This window comes from Schistocerca serialis, chromosome 7 (genome assembly GCF_023864345.2).
Source record: "Schistocerca serialis cubense isolate TAMUIC-IGC-003099 chromosome 7, iqSchSeri2.2, whole genome shotgun sequence".
Lineage (NCBI taxonomy): Eukaryota > Metazoa > Arthropoda > Insecta > Orthoptera > Acrididae > Schistocerca > Schistocerca serialis.
In genome coordinates this window covers 514,168,527-514,183,685 of record NC_064644.1, presented here as the reverse complement: position 1 = coordinate 514,183,685, position 15,159 = coordinate 514,168,527, and the positions used below count along the sequence as shown (strand labels likewise).

Here is a 15,159-nt window from a genome sequence, read left to right as displayed (position 1 = left end):
AACTAACCTAAGGACAGCACACAACACCCAGCCATCACGAGGCAGAGAAAATCCCTAACCCCGCCGGGAATCGAACCCGGGAACCCGGGCGTGGGAAGCGAGAACGCTACCGCACGACCACGAGATGCGGGCTTCGACTATCATATGGCATATATATTTTGTTCCCTAGTTTAAATTAGTACAGTGTGCAACTGTTCACTTATTTTATTCCTTAATTTAACTTTGATGTTACTTCCTATACAGTTAGGTACTGCTATATGATATTTCATATTACCACTGTATGTAATACTATACCACCCCTTTCGTATGTATTTCTTACTGTTACCATTGTTGTCTAAGCAAAGGGGCCTGAAGATGGCGTAATGAAGAGTGGAATCTGGTTGTTCAAATATAATGTTGTTGTGATCTTCAGTCCAGAGACTGGTTTGATGGAGCTCTCCATGCTAGCCTATCCTGTGCATGCCTCATCATCTCCGAGTAACTACTGCAACCGACGTCCTTCTGAATCTACTTAGTGTATTCATCTCTTGGTCTCCCTCTACGATTTTTTTTACCCTCCACGTCTCCGCTGGCCACGGTGAAGGAGCGGTTTTAGGCGCTTGCATCCGGAGCCACGCGGCTGCTACGGTCGCAGGTTCGAATCCGCCTCGGGCATCGATGTGTGTGACGACCTTAGGTTAGTTAGGTTTAAGTAATTCTAAGTCTAGGGGACTGATGACCTCAGATGTTAAGTCCCATAGTGCTCAGAGCCATTTGAACCATTTCCACGCTTCCCTCCAATACTACTACACTGGTGATCCGTTGATGCCTCAGAAGGTGTCCTACCAACCGATCCCTTCTTCTATTCAAGTTGTGCCACAAAATCCTCTTCTACTCAAATCTGTTCAGTACCTCCTTATTAGTTACGTGATTTACCCATCTAATCTTCGACATGCTTCTGTAGCACCACATTTCCAAAGATTCCTTTCTCTTCTTGCCCTAAATTAGTTATTGTCCATGTTTCACTTCCATACATGGCTACACTCCATATAAATACTTTCAGAAAAGACTTCCTGACATTTAAATCTATACTCGATGTTGACAAATTTCTCTTCTTGGGAAACGTTTTCCTTGCAGTTGGCCGGCCGAAGTGGCCGAGAGGTTCTAGGCGCTACAGTCTGGAACCGCGCGACCCCTACGGTCGCAGGTTCGAATCCTGCCTCGGACATGGATGTGTGTGATGTCCTTAGGTTAGTTAGGTTTAAGTAGTTCTAAGTTCTAGGGGACTGATGACCTCAGAAGTTAAGTCCCATAGTGCTCAGAGCCATGTGAACCTTGCAGTTGCCAGTCTACATATTATATCCTCCCTACTTCGACATTAATTGGTTATTTTGCTTCCCAAATAGCACAACTCGTTTACTACTTTGTGTGTCTCATTTCCAAAACTAATTCCCTCAACATCACCTGATTTAATTAGAATACATTGCATTATCCTCGTTTTGCTTTTGTTGATGTTCATCTTATATCCTCCTTTCAAGACACTGTTCATTTCGTTCAGCTGCTCTTCCAGGTCCTATGCTGTCTCCGACAGAATTAGAATGTCATCGGCGAACCCCAGAGGTTTTATTTCTTCTCCATGAATTTTAATTCCTACTCCAAATTTGTGTTTTATTTTCTTTATATATAATAATGTGTGTGAAATCTTATGGGACTTCACTGCTAAGGTCGTCAGTCCCTAATCTTACACACTACTTAACGTAAATTACCCTGAGGAGGAACACACACACCCATTCCCGAGGGAGGACTCGAACCTCTGCCGGGACCAGCGACACAGCCCAGGACTGAAGCGCCCCAGACCGCTCGGCTAATCCCGCGCGGCCTGTTTTCTTTAATGCTTGCTCCAGTACACAGATTGAAAAACATCGGAGATCGGCTACAACCCTGTCTCATTCCAGTCTCCACCATTGCTTTCCTTTCGTGCCCCTCGACTCTTATAACTGCCATGTGGTTTTTGTACAAATTGTAATAGCTTTTCGCTCCCTGTATTTGACCCCTGCCGTCTTCAGAATTTGAAAGAGAGTGTTCAAGTAAACATTGTCAATAGCTTTCTCTAAGTCTACAAATGCTAGAAACGTAGATTTTAACGTATCTACCGAGACAAGTCGTAGGTTCGGTATTATCTCTCGTGTTCCAACATTTCTACAGAATCCAAACTGATCTTCCCCGAGAATAACAACTGGAAATTTAGACGGCTGAAAGGTGTTTTGATTCGATGTTCTTTTCCAGAACCTGTTTTTTTTCTGTTACAGTAGATCATGCTTTGAAGGCTGCCGGCCTAAAGCCGGTGGTGGCTGCGTAGGCCAAGCAAAGTGCGTCAGCCGGCCGCCGTGTTAACACTGTTTAGCGGAGTGCGGCCGGCCGCGGCCCGCTGCGGCCCGAGCTGAGCGGAGTGGAGTGGAGGAACGCGGGCGGCGGCGGCGGCGGCACGCGGCCAGCTGCCCGCGCATGCGCACAGCGCCTGCCGCCTCCGTCGTCTGCGGCGGCGGCGGCGGTGGCGAGCGGCGGCTCAGATGCTCGCGGACCTACGGCCGCGACGGACCGGTGGCCAGGCTCCGTGCTGTGACTACGGGCGAGAGAGCGACGCAGCCGCGCGTCCGGCTCCGAGTGCAGTGCGCGTGTGCTCGACAGGCAGAGCGAGTGCGGGGCTAGCGGACCATGGCGGCGGGCCGCAGCTGATCGCCGCCCACGCACCCGTAGCATGGCGCCGCTGCTGCTGCTGCTGCTCCCGCTGGCGGCCGCCCACGTGGGGGCGGAGGGGCGAGAGGCGCCGCCGCGCTACACCCGCCAGTGGGCCGTCCACGTGGAGGGCGGGCCGCCGGCGGCCGACGCCGTCGCCGCCAAGCACGGCTTCGTCAACCTCGGACAGGTGAGTCGGCAGCCGCGGACCGGTGGCTGGCGCGCGCGAGTCGCAGCTTGCCACTGTAGGACTCTCTCCTGTACCATCCGCGAGTGACACTGTAAACCCCTCCGTGCGTGCTGTAGTGTTATACTCATTTTTTCCGCGTCCGAATGTTCAAATGTGTGTGAAATCTTATGCGTCTTAACTGCTAAGGTCATTTCTCTAAGCTTACACACTACTTAACCTAAATTATCCTAAGGACAAACACATACACCCATGCCCGAGGGAGGACTCGAACCTCCGCCGCGACCAGCCGCACATTCCGCGTCCTTGTGGGAGGGGTACTTTGGGTTGCTGGAGCAGGGTGTCTCAGATTTACATATCCCATGTTACCATTTCAAACCTTAATTTTAAAGATTGTAGCCACATTCGTACCAAATTGGACACTGGTGACTTCTCTTCTATCTACATGAAAACAACTAACTATTCCTCATTTATTGAAACTTTGGAAGTAGGCTCTCATGGGATGGGCAACGTCTGGCTTGAATACCCATTCAGATACTTCAAAATTTTCGCAACGCCTCCACATAAACCTTTGCTGAGCATTAGCACTGAAACGCGCTAGCACTAAAACTTCTTCAGATCTAATCCACTAAGCGTCATACCGAATTCCTTAACTCTGTTTACCTGCGCCGCATAAAATATGCAACTACTGAGAACACTACAGTCAGTCTCCGACACACTCATTTTGCGAATTATGTGTCGGACAAAGTATACTCCTCTCGTCTTGGAAAAAAATTTGTTTCCAAAATTTTAAATTTGATGCGCATCTGGTGTTTTGTAGTAACCGTCTTTGAGCTTCCGGGGCCTCTATGGAAAACAATAAAATTTCACTTATCCGTAGTCTGGGTGTCCTGTATGAATTATGTAAATCAAACCTAGTAATTATCCTACACTGACGAACGGTATGCTAATGAGGAGCTAGTCGGACTATAGTTGTTAGTCACGTCCTCCTCCAGCGTTCTTCCGATGAATTTCCACCGTGAGGTCGCACACAATACGATATCTCTATGAATTTAGAAATTGTGGCTGTACATATTAAAATCGGCAACTGAGTAACGAGACCATAACTGGATGTGCGCTTGTTCACGAGCACTTCCACGCGCGCTGTTTATATTGACGGCACGACGCGCTACTCTGCACGACGCGTCGGCTCACCGCAGGCGTTGCTGAGTTTCGCGCTATTTCTGTGGCAGACCCTTTGCTTTGTGTGGTCCTGCACTGTTTGGAAACACACGGCTAGCAATGCGCGGCCTGCCTGTCTGAAACTGCGTCGAAGCGCGGGCGATGCCGTCTTGCTCAGTCGTTCGTAGTTGACTGCCTAACGGTTCTGCGATACTTTCGCTTCTGACGGAGAATTCTCCGGGTGGGGTGACGCCTGCGTCGCGCAAACTCTTCCGTCCGTCGACGGGACGCAGTGTCCCTTGCAGTATGCTGCCAGTTTTCACGTTGCTTTCGGTAGACAACGAGGTATATCCCATGGGCAGAGTCCGGAGACACAAACTCCCCCACATACTAAGGCGCGACTCACACGCCTCATCTGACGTCAACACAGCCCCACTAGCATGTAGACCTGCTCCGTAAATGAATATCTCTGTAAATGAAAATCTCATTGTGATATGCAAGGCAAGTCCTTTCCGATGTTCAGCTCCATGCCAGAGATTGCAACAATGTCATCATTCTAACAAATTGTAAGAAAGTCCTCCCCCAACAGTGTATAGGCTGTACTATTCTAACATTAATCACGGCGCTGTAGGTGACAACTACGATGAGAATAGCACTATCTTCTGGTAGCACAATCGTAAACGTCAAACACATAAATTCGGCAACGTTTCACTCTTCAGAAGTCGATAAGTAGTTGCTGACAAACCTAAGTGTTTAGAATGTAATGTTTCTCTGTAGCGAACAAACGTACTTTTATGAATAAGCAAATACGTCACGTCGAAAACACAGGAAGTGCAGCACTTCAAAAATGGCTCTAAGCACTATGGGACTCAACATCTGAGGTCATCAGTCCCCTGGACTTAGAACTACTTAAGCCTAACTAAACTAAGAATATCACACACATCCATGCCCGAGGCAGGATTCGAACCTGCGACCGTAGCAGCCGCGTAGTTCCGGACTGAAGCGCCTAGAACCAGTCGACCACAGCGGCTGGCAATGCAGCACTGCCGCAGTGTAAATGAGGCAGGCAAGGCAAAGCAGCTTTGTATTCTGTGTGTTCACTGTTTGCTAATTTGCAGTTAGCCTCACTTGTCCGCCTTAAGTTGTAGCTATCCCGCAGCTAGGAAGGACAGCTTCGTGTAGTGCCGCCAACTTGCGCAGAAGACCGCAAATTAAAAGTTGTATCGTTATACCTGCAACAAATCTTTTTCAGGACAAGACCGTATGTAGTATAGCAAGGACATTTTTACGACTCACGTGAGTGAAAATAGAAGTATGATTGAATAACTGTTCCGCAAATATTAATTAGTTAGGTCACCCCCATTGTGTATACAGTTCTCGTATGTGCAGATAGAGATCAAATACTTGTGAATATGTAACCGTGGTGGTGGTAGTACCAAATAGATAAATCTGTGACTGGGTCACTTTAACAAAAATGCTGAAAATGCCGTGTTGTTGCGGTTGAAGAGAGAAAAAAAAGTATACATAGTCATTTACAAACTTTGAAGTACAAGTAGGCAACCGTGGAATGGGGACTGGGAAAACAGCGCTACAGTCTGGAACCGCGCGACTGCTACGTCGCAGGTTCGATTCTTGCCTCGGGCATGGATGTGTGTGCTGTCCTTAGGTTAGTTAGGTTTAAGTAGTTCTCAGTTCTAGGGGACTGATGACCTCAGATGTTAAGTCCCATAGTGCTCAGAGCCTTTTTAGCCGAAACAGCGCTGTGTGATTCTGTAATAGGAGTTATTTCCTCAACAAGACAACATCCGCCGTTACCACGCATTGCGAAGTAATCATCTGGCAGGTGTTTCAATGCCCTATGCCATTTAGTTCATTTCCAAGCTGCTAACAGCGAAAACCTGGCTCTGAACGGTGCTCTTCAAAATCAATTACCGGCTCTGTCGTATTGGAATCCTGTGGAGCGACGTGCTGGAATTTTTCGTTGTTCTGTGTAGTTGTGTTTCGCATAAAAGCTGCTTTTCATAGACGTCACAAATAAAATCCTAAGAGAAGTGAACATTATCTTCCACTTGCTATAATCGTGCGCAGCTTTGCTCTGTATATCAGGTACGATGGGGCTTAGCAGCGATAAGCATGTTATCTGCTTCTCCCCGATCCCATCAGTTACCTGCACAGTGCACGTGTAACGGCGCAGAACTGTACGTGACTCGGCATGTGGGTAACTCGTTCTGTCTGCTGCGCTGGGAAATCCCCGCTTGCTGGATGGAGTTCGCGGAGACGGACTCGCGTGTTTCGTAGTTCCATTCTGCGTCACACGATCGGTACAGTCTCGTTTTTATTATCGTAATAATTTTGCTTGTCTTGAACCTGGAACTACACTTTCGTCGATTTCCACTTGTGATTAGATTACTCATATACTGACATTTGAGTGCTGAAGACAATATCCTTTAATGATCTGCCCGGGGCGAGCAACTGTGAATGGATTCTTTATTGCTCCTCGTAATGCTGGCAGTTCTTTTCGTGAAGCTAGTGGATACACTTTTACTTTTCTACTGAAAGCCATCTTCTTCTTGCATTGAATGTAGTGGCGCCAGCGCATTTTGCCTTCCTGGTGAAGAGCGTGTCCAATATTCCTCCCTTTGTGTGAAACAGGCGGCATCTGTTTCCATCGCGTCGACGAGTTACATATGCCATATGAGAAACCCATAGCTATATTCTCACATTTAATCTCTCACTTGGACTTTTTGTTACATGATTACATTACCATCTGTTACTTTTATACGCGGGTAATACAAGATGTGCATCGGTTCACTGTTTCGAAGTGGAATTAATGATGGGGAAAACCGACTGGTTAAAACAGATACCGGTATTTTAGTTCCCAATAACTTGTATTTTCCAGTACACGTTTTGTCTCTGCTATAATAGGTGTTTGTACATACATAAAACTGCAACCAGTCACTGTTTTGAATAATTATTTATTAACCCATGAACCACTTTTCGAACTTTTTCAGGTTCATCTCCAGATGGTTTCGGGAAGTATCCAGCATTATGTTAAAAATAATGATGTAACTTCCAAAAAGCATCTGAAGATAAACCTGAAAAGTTTGGAAAACCGGTACATGGAATAATAAATTATTATTCTAAAAGTGACTGCTTGCAGTATTGCGGATTTACATTCAATTAAGTCAGGGGTTTTTAAAATATCCATAATGAATAAGCTTAATGAAAAGTGTTTATTTTTTACTAGCAATCGAGTAAAAAATTGAAATATCAATTAGCTGTACCAGCCGTACTAAAATTTTTCGTTTTCAAATAAACCGTTTTAAGTGGTCATTTTCATTCGTAAAATTTGCATTGGTTTGAAATATTGCGCTGTTGGAGAAAAAGGGAAAAGCGATCAGAGCCATTTTGATAACAAAAGAGCAAGATACACATTTAAGACCTGTGAACACGAACAAGCTGTGGATGAAAACGCAAGGAATTGCTCTTAGGGATGGCGGTTATCGCTGAAACAACCCGTTGTTAGATATATCTTTTTTTCACGGCAGTTTAACCTGACTTAAAAACAGCTCAAGACAACTGGTTTCTGAAATAACCGTTTTTCGGTTTTCATTCCTGTTATTTCCCGCAACAAACGCAGAAATCGAACAAAGATTGAAATATTTTGACTCCCTCAAACTATTAAATAGGCAAATAGAAGAAGCCTTAGTCTGTACACCTTCACTGATTTTCTCGAAACATTGTAAGTGCTTGAATGCTACAAAAAATCATCATTGTTCTCCTGCTGATTCCTATTTTTTGAACTCTGCTCAGAAATAAAAAATCGGGATCATACCACTATTTGGGAATTACAAATAGTCGGTGCTAAAGGGTGAAAATTGAGGTTGAAGAGCTGTTTTTCGTGTTAATTTGTCCGTTTACAGCCGGCCGCTGTGGCCGAGTGGTTCTACGCTCTACAGTCCGGAGCCGCACTGCTGCTACGGTCGCAGGTTCGAATTCCTGCCTCGGGCATGGATGTGTGTGATGTCCTTAGGTTAGTTAGGTTTAAGAAGTTCTAAGTTCTAGGGGACTGATGACCTCAGAAGTTAAGTCCCATAGTGCTCAGAGCCATTGGAACCATTTTGTCCGTTTACAAGGGCTACAGGCAGATAGAGGATTATTATGCACACACAGGCAGGAGATCAGCTACTTCCTATTTTTATTGTGTGCTATGAACGAATTGTAAACTATTACTGTTAGCATGATTTTCCTCCCTCTTTTATTATCTCGTATAAATCGCGGAGAAATCTTGAATCGCCTAACGTAAATGAAACAGTGTTCTTCCTTGCCAAATCACGCCTTAAAAATATTTCCAGGCTAGGTTCGGTGCCGTTCTGCAGTACAATGGATGTTCGGCGACGATAGCGGGAAACTACGAAAGACCAGCTGGGGGCAAGTATTGCACGGTGCACGTACACGCGTACCTATAGCCACGACACACGGCAACAGGGACATTATTGTCTGGGCAACGCTGTACCAACTAGTATCGTCGATGCTGATGGGGATAAATCCAAGACAGTCTTACAATTAACGCTTGTCTCAATTCTTGTGATTAGGATCTGGTAGCGGCAGGTGACCTGAAGATAAAAAGGGGCACGGAGTGATTGTGAAGTGTAAGATTTGCAGCTGTAATCGCCATCGCTGCGAGCGCAGGTCGGAGGAATGCAAAGGCTGTAATTCTCGGTACACTGCCGTATTCAAAACTATACCGCGGCCGATGGTTGCAGTGCTTAAGACATTATATCCTCTGCGTACTTGATGTTACAGGCTGCATTTGCCACAGTTTATCGGATAGTTACCTTCATGGTTTCTTTTTTTCAGGCAGTTTGGTTGTACGGCGTTTGAAAGAACCGTTAATTTACGTTACACACCAGTTTTAAAAGTTGCCGAATTGCGTTGCTACCGGTTCGACCGCTTTTCAGTGTCGTACTTGCTGCACCGCCAACTGCAGAGAAGTTGTCTTCTGTTTTGATATTGCATAGCTAATTAATTATCTGCGTAACAGCATATTTATTTATTTAGATACCTATGCTCTTATTTTTCTGTCTTTCGTCGCCACACAGCTCTTTACGTACACACGCGAGACGTTGGAATCTAAGACACGTACATACCGAAGCAAGATAATCAACTTTTGTTTTTCTGTGCTAAGTATGTATCTATTGTTGCAGGCTCTAGAACAATACTTCTTATTTCGACAACAATCAAATCTTGGACTGTCTTACATGATTTAGTCTGAATAGGTAAATTTCAAATATTAGGGAGCAACAAACGTCAGACAACTTCGCGATTTTGGTTTGTTTTTGTGGTGATTACGGTCAGTCATTGTCTGTTGACGTTGAAATTTGTATTTTGGACCTCATGGATTAGGATCCTCCAGCCTCTGTACCCTGTAGCAGTAAGTCTTCGAAGGCGCCGTGGTGACAATCCATTTTTTCCTTGTCATTGCTCCCCTCCAATCGAACGTTCACGGCCTTCGATCCAACAAAGAGGAGACGTGCTCTCCGCCGTTTTAACCGTCATCCCACGATGGCAAACTGCATTTATTATAAACGGTTGCGTGCAGAGTGTCGTCGTGTTCTTCGGGATAGCAAAAAAACTAGCTGGATTTCATTTACTAGTTCTTTTAACAGTTCCACTCCCTCTTCTGTTGTGTGGACCAACTTTCGAAGGCTCTCCGTAACCATTCCCCAGTTTCCGGCCTGACAGTAGCATACGGTGGATCCTCTTGCTTTCTCCAACACCTTGGGCCACCATTTTGCGGAGATTTCGAGCTCCTCCCATTATCACCCTGCCTTTCTCCATTGGAAACGAACGGAGGCGGCTCGGGCGATACCTTTCTCTTCTCAGAATAGTGAGAGAATAGTGAGGGAGCTCGATCATGCTCTCAGTTCATCCCGATATTCCGCCCCAGGGCCAGACACCAATCACATTCAGATGTTGTAGCACCTTAATCTCGCAGCCAACCAATTCCTGCTTAATACGTACAACCGCATCTGGGCAGAAGACACGTTTTCCAAATGCTGGTATGGAGCCAATCATACGCACCCCTAAGCCCGGTAAGGACAAACACCTTCCTTCTAGCTACCGCCCCATTTTTCTCACCAGCTGTGTTTACAGCGTTATGGAACTGTGATTCATGCCCAGCTGCTATGATCGGTCGAGTCTCGCAACTTACTAACCACTGCACGTGTGGATTTCGAGCGGGGGTTCTGCAGTTGACCATCTCGCCACTTTGCCCACCCATGTCATGAATGGTTTTCTGCGGAAATCCCAGACTGTGTTCGTGTTTTTCGATACGGAGAAAGCCTACGGCACCTGCTGGGTGACTGGTATCCTCCGTACTCTCTACATGTGGTGCTTCCGCGTTCACATACCCCGTTTCCTTCAGGAATTTTAAAAATTTGAAGGTATCTGTGGGTTTTGGCTTGTCACACACATTCATCCAGGAAAACGGCGTGTCTCAGGGTTCCGTCCTGACCGTCATCGTCTCTGCTGTAGCCATTAACCCTAAAATAGTCTCTCTCGCCGGGCATACGCGGCTCCATTTTCGTTGACGATTTTGCCACCTAATGCAGTTGTCCAAGGATTTGTCTCATTGAGCGTCGTCTTCGGCGATGTCTCGATCGTTTTGGCTCATGGAGCAGCGACAATGGCTTTCGTTTTCCCACTGACAAAACCGTTCGTATGAATTTCTGAGGGCGCAGTTGATTTCTTCTACAGTCTTGGGCTTGTTGCTTTTCTGTTCATTGAAACTACAAGATTCCTGGGGCACATGCTTGATAGGAAACTTACTTATTCCTCCCACGTGTCTTACCTGGCAGCCCGCTGTATGCGGTGCCTCAATATCCTACGTGTCCTCAGCAGTACTTCTTGAGTAGCAGCGAACCACCCTCCACCCTTGTCTGTTCGAAACTAGGCTATGGGTGTTTCGTTTATGGATCTACACTTCCGTCACTTTTACGTCGTCTCAATACTATCCACTATCGTGGCATCCGTTTGGCCATTGGCGCCTTTTAAACGAGCCCGGTTGAGAGTCTGTATGCAGAAGCTGCCGAACTACCGCTGTCCTACCGCCGTGACTTCCTCCTCAGCAGGTATGCATACCGTTTGTATGCCTGGTCGCCCATCCTATGTCTCTTTTTCGATGACTCCTTTGATCGCTTTCCGCTTCTCTGTTTTGTCCTGGAGCTTTCTTTCGACTCCTGCTCCGGCAGCTTAACTTGACGCTACCTGACAGTTTCCCGATGGGTGTCAACCCTTCACCACCTTGGCTTCGTGTGGTCTTAATTCCCTTCCTAGACACTACTCCAGCCTCGCTCTATCGCCATAAGTTCCACGACCATCGCATGGAACTTCGCGATGGTACCTTTGTATGCACTGACCGCTCTCGGACTGACTGTGGTGTCGGGCCGTCGTCATTGGTACTGACGTCTTTCGGTATCGGCTTCCGGAACGTTGCTCAATATTTACAGTAGAGCTCTTTGTATCAGATCACGCAGTACGGATGCGACACAGGTTTTTCAATTATGTCATCTGCTCCGACCCTCTTAGTGTCTTTCAAAGCCTCTGTGTGCTGTATACCGTCCATCTCTCAGTGCAACGGGGCCCGGAAGGCTGTCACTTGCTCACTATTGATGGAGGCCACTGTGGTATTTATGTGGGTTCCTCATCACGTCGGTCTGACAGGAAACGAGGCCGCTGACGCTGCTGCCAAGGCTGCAGTCCTCGTACCTCAACCCGCTAGTTCTTCCATTCCCCACTGTGATCTCAGCAGGTGGCGTTACTTTGGCATCACCACTGGTCCTCCTTCCATGGGAACAAGCTCTGGGTCATTAAGCCTCTCCCAGCGGCTAGGACGGCCTCCTCTGGGCTTTCTCGCCATGAGATTATTTTAGCTACGTTGCGTATTGAGCAGTGTATTTTCAGCCATCACCATTTGTTAAGTGATGTTTCCCCAGCACTTTGTGCTGATTGTCCTCACCCTTTGACGGTCCGCCGTTGCCTGACGGAATGTCCTTTTTTTAACCACTTACGTTCTCATTTGTTTCTGCCGTCTGAGTTATCGGCCGTTTTAGTGAACGACGCGCGGTCTGTGGACCGCATTTTACTTTTCATCCGTCGTAGCAATATGGCGAAGGGCGTTTTATCTTTCATTGAGGACCTCCGTTTGTCCATGGGGTTCTCCCTTTAGCTGTCTTCTCTTCCGTCGATTGGGATTAACGTGTAGCCGTTTTTAACTCCTCTCTTTGTCTTATGGGAGAGTGTGTCACAGATGTGATACAGGATTTGGACTGGAAACTAAAAGAAAGGCGTTTCTCGCTGCGACGAAATCTTCGCACGAAATTCCAATCACAAACTTTGTCCTCCGAATGCGGATTATTTTGTTGACACGGACCTACATAGGGAGGAACGATCACCACGATAAAATAAGGGAAATGAGAGCTCGTACGAAAAGATATAGGTGTTAATTCTTTCCGCGCGCTATACAAAATTGGAATAATAGAGAGTTGTGAAGGTGGTTTTATGAACCCTCTACCAGGCACCTGAATGTGATTTGCAGAGCATTTCATGTCGATGTAGATGTCTTCGTGTTCTACAGTTTTCACGAGCTCGTATGATCCTAGTTGGTTTTGCCCCCAACGAAATAAAACAAAAACAATCGCCCCGTTTCTTTCTGTGTGGCTAGTAATTCTTAAGTGTACTTCCGCTCGTTACATATGTTAGCTGGCAATTCTTTGTATTACTTCGTTTAAGGATTTGCTTTAGCTCAAAAAGCATTTTAAAATACTGCCATCCTGTAAAAAAGACGTAGACACCTCGGCCGTAATATCTCAGGTATTTTGGCTGCAGAGCTTTCACGGTGCCACGTGGCCGGAACAGATCCCAGGCTGCAGTGTTTCGCTTCTGTCACAGGGGTAGCCGCCGCACTGACTCCAAGATAGCGTGGCTGTCCCCGCCAGCACTGTGCAGCAGCCGAGTAGACAGCCAGATAACGACGCAGACGTCCTGCCCTGCTCACAGGCAGGTAGTTCGCCCGTTAGATAGGCGAGGGCCATTGTTTACCGGCAGTTCGACTGCAGATTGCTGCTTGTCTCTTGTTGGCTGCGTCTGCCGCTGCAGCTGGCGCTGCCGCCTTCCCTGCCTCGTCACGCGCAGGAGTTGGAGCCGATCACAATCGATGGCTGCTTGTCTTGATCCCTTCATGCGTTTAGCAAGCACTGTACAGCAGACAGAAGGGAGCGAAGAGGTACCGTTACGTGACTAATGAGGTGAATACGGTCACTCTTTCTGTCTGTCAAGTATTCAAGTCTGACGTGTCGGTGTTGTCGTGATGAAGATTGATGCTGCTCCCCCCCCCCTTTTTTTTTAAATCGATGACGCAGCATTATTATTTATTTTATTTATCCAGGAGCTGCAGACCCTTTCTGACATAGTCGGCTATTCCTCGATCTTCTAAAGTGATGTTTACGATTTATTCAGCCTAACCAAAGAAACAAGCCATAATCATCTTGGAAGTGTGTCGCGGACGAACCACTTCCGTTGGTAGAATGATATTTTCACTCTGCAGCGGAGTGTGCGCTGATATGAAACTTCCTGGCAGATTAAAACTGTGTACCGGACCAAGACTCGAACTCGGGACCTTTACCTTTCGCGGGCAAGTGCTCTGCCGCTGCAGAGTGAAAATCTCATTCTGGAAACATCCCCCAAGCTGTGGCAAAGCCATGTCTCCGCAGTATCATTTCTGTCAGCAGTGCTAGTTCTGCAAAGTTCGCAGGAGAGCTTCTGTAAAGTTTGGTAGGTAGGAGACGAGGTACTGGCAGAAGTAAAGCTGTGAGGACGGGGTGCTTGGGTAGCTCAGTTGATAGAGCACTTGCCCGCGAAAGGCAAAGGATCCGAGTTCGAGTCTCGGTACGGCACACAGTTTTAATCTGCCAGGAAGTTTCACTTGCGTTGGTTTCGTCCACTCTTAGAACCCCCGAACAGATGACTGCGCCTTATTTGCCTGGTGGTAGTAATATATCGAAGCCCCAACTTCTTTCACAAAGCTGTGTATACGCATTCCAAATTTCCTTGGTAGGTTTTTGGTTAGCATTTTCTTGCAGCATTGTGACGAGACTGTTTTTGAACATTGGTGGAACTGTACGCTTTTCAACAGTTCAATGTGTACGCGAAATAGTGTCCTGCAGTCTGCTACATAACAAAGCGTGCCTCTCTCTCACGAAGTCAAATCATGTTCCGCCACAGCAAAGACGTTTGTACAACAGTAGATTTTTATCGACATTCGTGAAATTCCAGTATAAATCGTCACTCTTCAGCGCAGAGTACGCTGATTTGCAACTTCTTAGCAGATAAAAATGTACGCCGGACGGGCACAATCCAAGATTATGCGACAGACTTCAGCAAGTGTGCTTAATGACGCATGTTCGACCGAAGATGACACCTAGATATTTAATTATGTACTACGAGAAACCTCGACCCAATTAAACAGCCCGTGTAACCTGGCGTTTCCCTGTCTGTTATGGGACTGGAACGCTGTGACTTCTGTTTTACTTGGGTTTTGCTGGAGTATGCGTTCGTAAAAACACTAGATCACTCGTTCAATAAGGTGAGGTCATTTTGTGGTGTTCTCTTACAGTCACTGATATTTTTGTCATGACATACTAATGCCCGGTCATCTGCTAACAGGATTTTCTTACAGTTAGTAACAGGCATATCGTGGACACAAAATTTAAACGTCCTTGGAACCAGCACTGATTCTTGAGGTAGACTGTGGTTCAGGATATTAGATTTTCCATTCGCAAAAAACCGTAAACCGGCAATCAGAGAGTATCCTTGATAACTTTTGACATATAATCAAATCAACAAACTTGAGCATCAGGTCTTCTCTCCATATTCTATCGCATGCTGCCGTCGGATCGACGAAAGATGCAGACGATTTGCTGCGACCCTGAAATCCGAATTCAACCAATGTTGTTAGTCAGCACCTCAATGCAGAAGCTCCGATTTTTCTGTAAAGCCACTTTGATTTTAATGATCTATCGGATGCGACCAAGGAT

At 46.5% G+C, this 15,159-nt stretch overlaps 1 protein-coding gene across 1 annotated transcript in view; it reads left to right on the top strand.

The window, feature by feature from the left end:
* Positions 1-15,159, top strand: part of LOC126413182 (uncharacterized) — a 166,221-nt gene that overhangs the window by 100,845 nt on the left and 50,217 nt on the right. Inside the window, exon 3 of the mRNA XM_050083078.1 lies at positions 2,668-2,905. Coding sequence (XP_049939035.1) covers positions 2,668-2,905 — 238 coding nt within the window. The remainder of the gene's footprint in view (positions 1-2,667; positions 2,906-15,159) is intronic.